General features: G+C 34.5%; 1 protein-coding gene across 1 annotated transcript in view; it reads left to right on the top strand.

The window, feature by feature from the left end:
- Positions 1-1,196, top strand: part of LOC149782034 (E3 ubiquitin-protein ligase MIB2-like) — a 50,885-nt gene extending 49,689 nt beyond the window's left edge. Inside the window, exon 19 of the mRNA XM_089933443.1 lies at positions 95-1,196. Coding sequence (XP_089789569.1) covers positions 95-515 — 421 coding nt within the window. The 3' untranslated portion in view covers positions 516-1,196. The remainder of the gene's footprint in view (positions 1-94) is intronic.
- Positions 1,197-12,455: the final 11,259 nt, after the last annotated feature.

Here is a 12,455-nt window from a genome sequence, read left to right as displayed (position 1 = left end):
TTGCATGATGTTTGTGAGACATACTAATATATGTTTAAATGGAATAGACATAAATTTACCGCACATTTTTTAAAATAATAATCTGCTATTACAGAACAAGGAGAAAGTTTGAGGCACAAAACGGTCCTGGGTGTGCCAATGAATTGGATCTGTTCCATGGCACAATGCCAAAGGTCATTGAGGCAATTTGCAACCAGAACTTTGATTTCCGACTCGCCGGAGATAGAGTTGGAACTCGCTTTGGTAAAGGCGCGTATTTTGCTCGACATGCAAAATACTCTGATGGATATTCAGCAACAGATGAAAAAGGTCTCAAATACATGTTTCGTGTCAAAGTTTTGGCCGGAAATATGACCGTTGGAAACAGCAGCTATACTCGACCGCCGCCGATAAATCCTGCAGATTCCACTTCTAGGCTTTACGACTCCTGTGTGGACAACGTAATCTCTCCCAACATCTTCTGTATTTTTGATCAGAATCAATATTATCCTGAGTATCTCATTGTCTACAAATAATTTTTATGAATGTCATACTACAATTTTCTGACTTATTTTAATCCATGTCACTTGTAGTTCAAATGATGATAATATTTTACTTCTAAATTCTAGTGAAATGAATATTTCTTGCTTTCGCTGGCAGTGGTGTGATTGTCTCTGAATACGATTCCAATTTTTAGCTATCACTTTCATTTGTCTGTATTGTTCTAAATATTAAATTATTTTCACAACAAATAATAAAATCTTCTAATTTAAACAAAAGATGTAGTAATCTATTTAAAATTTTGGATATATTTGTTTTTTAAAAAAATCACTGTGATTGGAGTATAAACATTTTCCAAAGCTAGGTACATGAACGGTTTCAATTCATCTTTTATGTTCTTCAGATCCTTTGTTGCCATAGATTCCAAAATATTTATTTTCTGTGAATTTATGTGACTTGTAATTTCTTGATACATGATATTTTCCTGATGCCGCAATGTTGTTTAATTTTTATGTTTTTGTTTTTCTTGCATTGTTGTTTATAAGCACGAGCATTTTCACACAATGAGTGTTTCTTTTTTTAATAACATTATTTATTTCTTTAAATGAATATAGTTTGTAGATGCAAAGTGTTATGTGATAAATATTTTTACTATTATAATGTATTAAACATTTGATGTACGTGTTGATTAAACCACTCGACTGCTGAGGACAATACTCATAAGTTTACATTTATTGGTAATAGCATGACTGTCAAGAAGCTGCAAGTGTTATTAGTATCTGATATGATCTGGTTGAATGCTGCTATTCTTTTTAATACTTTTTACACAAATATTTGTACTAAATGCACACAAATTTTAAATATGCACCACCACAGAAAGCAAATTAAATGTCACTTCAATAACCCTTGTCATAAGCAGCAGAGGGGGTGAACAGACCACTTAAGGGAATGGTCACCTTGTGTTTGAACCAAAAAAATAATGACACTTCATAGAGGTCAAATACCACGTCTACGATTATTGTTTGTTCCCAAAATAATTGTAGACGAGCCCCCTCTGCTGCTCAATAATCCTGGGAATCTTCATCTGAATCTTGGGAATCTTCATCTGAATCCTGGAAATTTGTTCTATGTTTCAAGTAATATTCAAGTTCTGATGGTGGTTTTTCTATTTTTGGATTTATGTTCTTTCTTTTCCTGTAATATATCATTAAACTTCTGTATCGATCTCCACCGCAATTTTTGCAAATCTGATATAATCCTCTAACACCGTTGTTACATCCAACACATCTTCGTGGACCAGCATGAGGGTTTTTCTTTATAAGATAATTATGTTTTTTGCAATATTCTCCACGACATTTTTTATCACATTTATTAGTGGTTCCTTGACGCAGCCACGCACAATTGTTCATTATATTAATGATATCTTTTTAATTCAGTTTAATTTTATCATCACCCCTGTTATCCAAATATTTTATCAAGTCCAATACGATATCTTGTTCTAGGATCGTGTAAATTTATTGTTATAAACCCATGCGGAGTAGCTTGCGCTCGTAAAAAGAAATTTCTGAATTTAATTATATCCATGTCACCGCTGCACCAGGTTTGATGAATATTTCGCAACGTATGTGTGTCTACGCCATTAAACACAACTAAAATATTACAGTTATCTCTGATCACTTTTGGTATTTGTGTGTATCGTTGAGTAACATAAATAACGTCGGTATTTTTATGTCTACCTCGAGAAAAAATCCTGGCTGGGTTTGATTGTTTGTCCAGCATCACATCGTCGTATACAACTAAATTATTAATAAGTCCGTCTATGGAATCAACTGATGGTGCTTCATCAATATCGGTTATAAACTCGATAACGTCGTTAGCGTTTTCATTAAAATCCTTAAGTACATTATAACATCGCTGATCATCAACTGACGGGGCTACCAAATATAATTTATCCCATTTTAACCATCTCATTATAAGATTAAGTAACAACTGTGTCTTTCCACTTCCAGATGGTCCTATTATTATCATTCTGATGGAATTTGGTAACGCAGGATGGTGCTTGACAGGTTCTTGTTTTCTTGTCGCTGAGAAATCAATTATATCCATGTTGTATAAAATATCTATGAATTTATATTGCTTACGCTGTAAAGTTAAAACTCCAACTGTTGATTTAGCTACGGTTATAACAAAAAATAAAAAAATAGCATATGGTGGAAAATGTTCTATATGCGGTAGAAAGACATTTTCGTTTTTACCTAATAGGCGCGGTGGTGATATTGCTAATTTGATGTCAAGGTTTCCAGGTACTCCATGGGCTAAATACAGCGGAGAAAAACATCTACCGGGATATAATTATTGCGGTCCTGGTACTCGACTCGATATCAGGCTTGATAATCAGGTTCAACCAAAACCAGGCGAAGAACCAATAAACGCTATTGATCGAGCTTGTCATGTTCATGATGTAGCTTATAAGAGTAAAAATCTACAAAATAGGCATATTGCAGATGTGAAATTAATTCATGCGTTAAATGCTATAAAAAATAATAATATCAAAGAAAAATTAGCTAATTGGTTAGTAAAATCCGCGATGAAAGGTAAATTAGCGCTAGGGGCTGGTAATATATAAATGGAATCGATTTATTATTCACCAATTGGATACTGGAAGGGTAAAGCAGCAATTAGTAAACTCGCTGATGCAGCAGCGGTTAAACATTCTACTGCTAAAGCGTGGTTGTCCAGGCAGGCAATATGGCAAATTTATCTACCACGTCCTAAGCAAATTCGATTTGCTCATTTTAGTGTTAGTGTTCCTAATGAGGTTCATCAAGCTGATATTCTGTTTTTACCACATGATACTGTACGTAGAAAAACGTACAAATACGCGCTAACTGTTGTTGATGTTGCAAGTAGACATAAAGATGCAGAACCGTTAACGACTAAAACAGCAACTGAGGTAGCCGACGCGTTTAAACGAATTTATCAACGAGGTGGTGGATCACAAGGTGGTCTACGATGGCCACAGCTACTACAGGTTGATCCTGGCAAGGAATTTCTTGGTCCAGTATCATCGTTGATGAAACAACATAATACCAAAATACGACGAGGACATACTGCAATTCATCGTGATCAGGCAATTGTTGAGCGATTTAATCGAACACTTGCTGAGCGGTTATTTGGATATCAGTACGCGAAGGAATTTATTCAGGATACGAGATCTCGTGAATGGGTGGCAAGATTACCAAGCGTGATAGCTGCATTAAATAATGAGATTACACGAACGACCAACATGAAACCTATTGATGCAATTACAAGCGCGCACATACCTACACAACAACGTGATTTTTCAGCACAACCATTATTAGGTAATATCACCGTTAGGTATTTATACGAGCCCGGTGAACTTGAAGGCGGTAAAAAAAGAGCAACTGATCCTATTTGGAGCGTTACCACACATAAGATATCCACCGTGACAAGATCCTCAGGTAGACCCGCAATCTACAGACTGGATTCGGCTGCTCCTCAACGTGGATTTGTGCGTGAACAATTACAGATAATTCCCGATAACACACAATTACCACCAAAATCACTTCGGTGATTTCGATCACTTAACTAGCACCCAAGGCGCTGGCGCCTCTACGTCGATTACATTCAAGACAGGTCAACATTATATTTTCTCGTGTATGACCAAGATTGTTATTTTTTCTATCTACGGTAAATTGTCTTGGATCATTTTTCAGATACTGCCATAGCATTATACAATTACAACTTGCGCAATGATTATTCTGTTGTTGTTTCAGCGCATTAATAAAATCAACATCAAGATCAAAATTGCGTTTATTCTTTTTATCACACTGTTCATAACCAGATAATTTTTTTCTTATTATATCATCGTCAACAACATCATCACTAATCACTGACGAGTCCATGACGATTCGTCTCAATTGAGATATTTTTCTAACTCGAGACACTGCGAGATAAACCAAGTTCGACCATTCGATGTGATCATCAACGATCCAAACAACTGTATCAGTAATAGTTAATCCCTGAGATGAATGAATCGTCATCGCGTATCCAAGCGTCCACGGGGATTTATCAGCACGTAGAGCATCTTCAACAACATCAACATCAACTGCAACAATATCATTCAATACAAGATTCTGTTTCCTCTTTGACTCTCCTGGTATATCAACGTCGATATTTTGCCGTCGCGTATCCGCTGGTCGATAACATAACGGAACTGACAACGTTGGAAACTTTTCTCGTTGTAACTGAAACAATTCCCGTTGAAGTTTATCACGAACTATATTTCTGCTTGCAACTATCAAATCGTTTGGTCGCCACGTTTGCAGAAAGTTTTTCATGGGTGTTTCTGAAATTATTTCACGCATTATTTCACATTGAATTTTATTCGGTTGTAGTCTGATTAACTTTTTAAATTCCTTCAACGCTGCATCAAGTGCTCTATGATCATCAGATACTTCTTCAGCGTGGTCAACGAAATTTTTCAGCCAATCATGTGGAGATGGTCCAGCTACGGGTGGTGGTTGACCATGATCGCCGCACATTATCACGGCAGTATTTCTTGTTAACAACCAATCAAGAAATGTTTTTAATGTTTCTAGCGGTACAGTGCATATCTCATCCCATATTATGATCCTTGGAATGTATTTCTCTCCCATCCTTAAAGATGTCCATGCATCACCCTTCCATCGGAAAAAGCTGTGATAAGTACAGGAATTAACACCGCGTTGTTTCATCTCTCTCGCTAGTCTATGTGTAGGTGTTAGAACAATCATATCTGAATTCTGAAATAGTTCGATAGCTCGAGTGGTTTTACCAGAACCGCCAGGTCCATTTAGGTAAACCGTTTTGTGTCTGGTTATTGGATCGTATACCGATGGCAACAACGAAGTTGTCAACGTTTGACATTTTTTACAGTAAATATCTTTAACCGCAACATCAGCGGATTCGGAATAATCGAGCATATATTCATTTTTTTATTCTCCACGAACCCCACGATATATGAGTGCCTATGTTTAATCCTTCTAACAGTATTGAATGTTTTTTATTTATATAAAACGAATCAGTAGCAACTCTGACGGCATGCGCAGAAACCTTATTGATCATCGATAATAGATTTATTGAAACATACGCGAGCATCGATGATCTTAAATGAGTATATTGAGGTGACTCACCGTCCATATAGCTCACAATTGTACCTAGTTTATTTCCATTTGACAAGAAAACTGTTTCTCGACTTATAAACGTGTTCTTGTTCGTTGTATCAACGATTATAAAATCTAACTCAGCATCGTCCATGATCAATCTTGCACAATGTCGTCTGTGATCATATGCTGCTCCTTGTGTAAACTTGCCAATTATTTTTCTACCAAGATCCTTCGAATCGGTTTCGTCCGAATATGGTAACCAAACCTCGGTTTGTTTTCGATATGATATAATTGCTTCACTTACAATCAACCGTGTTAATATCGTATAATCAAGCATATACCGTAATAGTACTATTGGTGTCCACATTTTTTCTGAAAAATGTTTTCCAAACCAAACATAACAAATTGGATGAAGTCCTTTAGACATTTCGAATGACCCGATACGAGCAAATCCAGTTAGGTCAAAATCCGGTAATGGTCCATTTATCGATAATCGCGTCATTTCGTGCGTCGGATGACCGAATCGCTCAAAATACACAGAACAATCTCCGTATCCAAGAAAACTTCCGGGATAACACGCAACCATATCAACTGAAATAACATCTCTGTGATCGTATTTAGTATTCCACAATCCGCCGTGTCCATATTCGACGCAACTGGATACTATGTCATTGAGAAAATCAAACCGAGTTGGTTTCCACGAATTTTTCTTTCTAGCAAAATGAGCCGCAACTGACGGAACAGTAAAACAGCTGCTCAATAATTCGTCAGCGTCATCAGTATATTGCAGTGCAAGATTTTTCATTTTTTCGTGAAGAGGATTTGTTCGATAAATAACGCCATTTGGTCTCACAAACTGATCAAATTTCATATCTGATTCGTCGTTAGAACTCTGAAATAACCATACTGACACAGGATCGTTTTTACTTATTTCGTTAATAAAATCAAACATACCTCCATCAGAATTATCTATGGGATAACATTTAACAGTTCGATTTCGTGGAAACACTGTTACTGCGTTAGTCCACGCGTGTGCGTTATGATCAATAATTGTAATTGAGGCTCCTTTTGATTTATATTTTGATTCATACAAAATCTCCCCTGTTATCGTCGCTACGGTTATTGGAAATTTTAATATTTTTCCTAACCCAGCTACATCTTTGATAGACGCACCGGTATCTTTAACCATATCTCCCCACGTGTTTATTATTTTACGTCTTTTATCCGTTAGACCGTTTCCACGGGCCGCGTTTGTAAAATGTTCTGTTACTCGTTCAGCCACACAATTTATTTTTGAAAGTTTCATCGGTGATAGTTTATCAACGCTGGGTTTTTTATTTATCACCTAGATTCCATAAATAACCGCGGTCACAGGATATGTTCGTTCATAATACGGTTTGTCAATGCCAGTCAATAGACCTGGTTTGGAATTTCTACTTAGTACGACAGTTTTTTTATTACCGTGGACAGGATCATATTTGTCACGGATAATCCAATCATCTGTTTCTGTCAACACGACGAATTTTATTCTGAAAAGATACTTGCGATTACCTTGATGAATATCAAAGAGGTAGTTAATGATAATTGCTGCTCGTTTGTCGTCCATCATAGCGTTAATGATATTTTTGTTGCGTATAATCTTAAACGTTGACCAGGCATGAGATGCACCATCTGCGTGAAATTCTTTCTTGGCGTCGTGAAGTTTATTAATCAAACCTCTGTTTTTCGGATCAACCAAATCTCGTATCGGTAGGCCAGAAGATATTCTGTCAAGATTAAATCTATTTCCACTTAAGGGTTTTATTCGGGATAATCTATCGAATTCGTTCATATATTTCAAACAAATATTTAAATAAAGAATATTATGTATACAATGTCTCAATGCAAATGGCTCATGGTGGGTTCACTAACTCGTTGTAATAAATCTTGCAAAAAGGAATTTTGCGGACAATACATGCAGTGCGTTAACCGTGGAAGCTTAGGACCAATACCATGTCTGCGATGTGGTGCTGGAGTGCGAGGAAAAACAGATTTATGTGGAAAGTGCGGTGGTAAACGATACAGAGAGCTTAAAAGATATTATGACAAAAAAAATAATAATAGTGAAAATGCTATAAAATCCGTGGAGGATTATATATCAAGATTTCAGACAAACAATGATTTAAACAAATAATATTATTATAATGGAGCAAAATAAATTTGTCCCACATCCCATAACAAACTATGAATCAGATATTAATGGTGTCATCAGACACTGCAGGTTGAAGAGACCAGTTGGTACTGTTGATAATGGCTATCTTAGATTTACTGTTAGGAAGAAAAGATATCATTGTCATCGTTTCATCTACGAATGTTTCTTTGGAGTGATCAATGACCGTCTTGTTATTGATCATATTGATGGGAATCCTCAAAATAATAGTTTATCCAACCTTCGAGTTGTCACACAAAGCGTGAACTCTGCATGTGGTAATACTGGAAGATGTAAGACAATCGGAAAGAGGGCGGTACATTCTACAAACAGAGAAACTGGCGAAATAATTATATTTCGTTCAATATGTTCTGCTGCGAAATATTTTGATATTCACCCGCATTCAGTACAAAAAGTAGCAGAAAATATATATAAAACATCTTTCTCGAAAAAATATAAACAGAAAATCACCTTTCAGTATTGTTAACTATCATCACCACCTCGAATTAATTTTTTAAATTTATGTCATAGTATTTCCCCCATACACTACTTATTTTTTGACTCATGAAAGGGAGGTAATTTTATGATCCTCGGTATATGGTCATAATTATCTACGGTTTCTAACTTACAAAAATATACAGTTCGTGTATTTTTCTGTTCTATTCGTGAAACATTTAGAACAACACAACACATAGACAGCAACATTACATCTAAACTACAGAAAACCGTCATGTATATTCCAGCTTATTGAGTGCAGAATCCAGCGTCTAGTCTGTATCGATCGTGGCGGGTTAATTTTAGATCTACAGCACAGCACAGGAATCCTGCGTGCATTTACTCGATTACAGAAATACATGCATATAGTATTTGGAATTAAAAATCAGTTGCATTTTCCTTGTTCAGTGCAGAAATATAAGGCGAGATTGTGTACGTGTGTATTTATGCGTATGTGTGGTTCGAGTAATATTAGCAACTAAATACTCCCCTGACTATGACACAGATTTACGAGTGGGAAATCTCGTAAATATATTTCTCCGTAGAACAGTTATAGAGAGGATGGAAAAATCTAGCAGTTATGTTATAGGAAGGATGGAAAAATCTAGCAGTTATGTTATAGGAAGGATGAAAAAATCTAGCAGTTATGTTATAGGAAGGATGGAAAAATCTAGCAATTGTCATAGGGAGGATGAAAAAATCTAGCAGTTAGATGATGTGGGGGGGGAAATTCCTTAATTCAGCCTTGTTTGGTGAAAATATATTATATAAACATATTTCTTGAATTCAGAATTGTATTATTCGAAATTAGTTCCTTTTCAGCTATATATTAACTTCCGAAACATATAGTGTTAGAAAAATTCGATAGCTCAATCCGTATCGTATTGGACTGTGACGCTCGCGGTCCAGGATCGAATCCCATGACTGACAATTGGTCGGGCGGTTACGCATATTATCGATTTTTATAATTAATTGGGGCACCGCCAGCCTCTCTCCGCGAGAAACACCACCCATATATCAACTGGTGGTTGATACATGTTTTGTACCACCCACGGGTTGATTATTTGGTGGGTTCTCAGCGGAGAAAATGGCCTCTTCATTCATTCATTTCATTATATATATTTCATTTCATTCATTGCATACTTAATGAACCTGCTAAAAGACTCGAATAGAGGTTCATTCATAATATATCTTTGTGCTGTCCTTAATTCATTCATTGCATACTTAATGAACCTGCTAAAAGACTCGAATAGAGGTTCACATATATGTTTGTGCCGTCCTTGAAACATCCCGACGAACTCGCTAAACACTCGCTAGGGGTTTTAAAGGGATAATTTTTTTTTTATTTTAAAGATTTATATACTAAATAATGAACCATGAAAATATCAATGATGTAATTGTTGCTATTAAAAAATTGAAAAATGATGGAGTTAATATATCTAATGAACTAAATCCTGAAAAAATAGTTTCTGATTTTGAGATTTTACAAGAACGTAAAAACCAAGGAATACACACACTATCATCTGAATACAAGCTCATGAAACGGATTCAGGCGGCAATGTTTCAGTCGCTAGCTACCGTAGAAGATAATCAGGTGAATGAATTCATTCCTCTCTCTCTGCCGCCGTAGAAAGAATTAGATCGTTGTTATCCCACGAGTACGAGGAAAAGAAAACAATTAGTACTCGCATAAGACTATTGAGAAAACTTATCTTAGCGAGCAACCCCGTCCAAAGTAATAATTCTGGTGAAAATAATTCGCTCTGACCACGTGCAGATTATATTTATTTCTGAAATTATATTTATTTCTGAGATTATATTTATTTCTGAGATTATATTTATTTCTGAAATTATATTTATTTCTGAAATTATATTTATTTTGTAATTTTGATGGGTTAGTTGGTACTTAGATTTATGCAAATCAATCAAATTTGTAATTCTGATGGGTTAGTTGGTACTTAGATTTATGTGAAATGATCAAATTTGTAATTTTGATGGGTTAGTTGGTACTTAGATTTATGCAAATCAATCAAATTTGTAATTCTGATGGGTTAGTTGGTACTTAGATTTATTATTTATTCTGAATTATTATTTATTCTGAATTATTATTTATTTATTCTGAATTATTATTTTTTCTGAATTATTATTTATTTCTGAATTATTATTTATTTATTCTGAATTATTATTTATTTCTGAATTATTATTTATTTCTGAATTATTATTTATTTATTCTGAATTATTATTTATTTCTGAATTATTATTTATTTATTCTGAATTATTATTTATTTATTCTGAATTATTATTTATTTATTCTGAATTATTATTTATTTCTGAATTATTATTTATTTCATAATTTTGATGGGTTAGTTGGTACTTAGAATTGAAGATTCTTATTTATGTGAAATGATCAAATTTATAATTCTGATGGGTTAGTTGGTACTTAGAATCGAAGATTCTTATTTATGCAAACCAATAAATTTCATAATTTTGATGGGTTAGTTGGTACTTAGAATCGAAGATTCTTATTTATCATTTTTTCTGAATTATTATATTTATTTCTGAATTATTATTATTTATTCTGAATTTGATGTGTTAGTTGATACTTAGAATCGAAGATTCTTATTTATGTGAAATGATCAAATTTTCAGAAAAAAAAAATAAAATATTCAAAAAAGATGAATTTTTCAACACAATTACCTCATCAGATATATTTTGCACCAATATTTTTATTTATTTATTATTTTTTTAAGTTGATCGACTTTAATACAGGAGTGTGCATAATTTAGAATCTGATCTCTGTCACAAATGATCTCGATAATATGTTCTCGACGGAGTTCATCTAACTGTTCTTGTGTTAATAAGAAATCCTCGCTTCCGTATTCATCAATAACTAAATTAACGTTAAATTGTTCTGTGTTTTGTGAAAACGCTGTTCTGATGGCGTTTTCAAGTGCTTCTTTGTCATGTATAAAAACCCTCACGTGCTGGTACATTATATAATATTTATTGGATTAATTTATAATCGAAGATTCTTGATCAAAGATCTACGATTTTACATATAAATTTATTACAAGCTCTTCTCCACGTAGGTCAATTAAGCGATTAAGGTGGTCTGTGAGTTTGAAATTTATTCGTGACAAATTCTGATTATGCGTGCGTAAATAAACACGATTGGTTGGTACTTGCACGATTAAACTTCCAGGGGGAACTTGTGGTGTAAATGTATATAAAATATATCCTTGTTGAGCTTGATTTGATTTTCCAAGATCTATTTGATAACTGCCTTCTATTACGTCACAAACTAGATTAACCGCGATTGTCGATGTTATATTAACGATTCCCGGAGATACGTGTCTTCCACCGCCGAGTGGATCATTATTATATCTAAGAACAGTTGCTGGTGGGGCTATTTTTCTCCATGCATTAAGTATTTCAGAAAAACTTTCCGTGATAAGATCCCTGAGCGTTTTTCTTAATTCGTCGGTTTCAAATCCTGGTAGTGTAAAATCTAATAAGTCAGCTTCAGTTATTTTATAATGATCAATGTATGTTTGTTTGAAAATATCTTTTCCTCTTGTACCTATATAATCATAAGAATTTATTGCCTCAATAATGATCCGATTAAAATATTTAAGATCTAATACAATTTGATTTAAATGTTGTATCGTTGCAATGATCTGATGTCTTAGATCGTCATTAGGATACTCCAGGATATAGTTTTTAAACAACTGTGCTAATGTCGTTAATGTAGTTGTGTATTCAGTTCTAATTCTGTTAGCACGAGATCTGAAATCTTCTTCAAAAACGATATGAGTTAAAGTTTTTTCATCAAAATTAATGATAGGAAACGGTAGTAAAAGATATCTTTTACCATCTACCAAAGTGTAAGTCCTATCAGTCCATGGATACGAACCTCGGTATTTTGGAGTTGTTATAAACCTGGCTTCGTCAGTAAGAAATTCAATTAATTTTGGTTCTGGTGGTCCTTCATATACCGGGGGAACATCAGGCCAACCTAGTACGGATCTGATTGAAGATTGATAAATATCAACGGCATAATCAGGAGAATGTATCTCTACCGTCGAGGACAGCGTCGGCTCATGAATATTAATCGATATTTTTGC

This window comes from Sinohyriopsis cumingii, chromosome 15, assembly GCF_028554795.1.
Source record: "Sinohyriopsis cumingii isolate HCF-2022 chromosome 15, ASM2855479v2, whole genome shotgun sequence".
NCBI classification, from domain to species: domain Eukaryota; kingdom Metazoa; phylum Mollusca; class Bivalvia; order Unionida; family Unionidae; genus Sinohyriopsis; species Sinohyriopsis cumingii.
The sequence above is the reverse complement of the archived record's forward strand: the minus strand, read 5'-3'. Positions and strand labels throughout refer to the sequence as shown.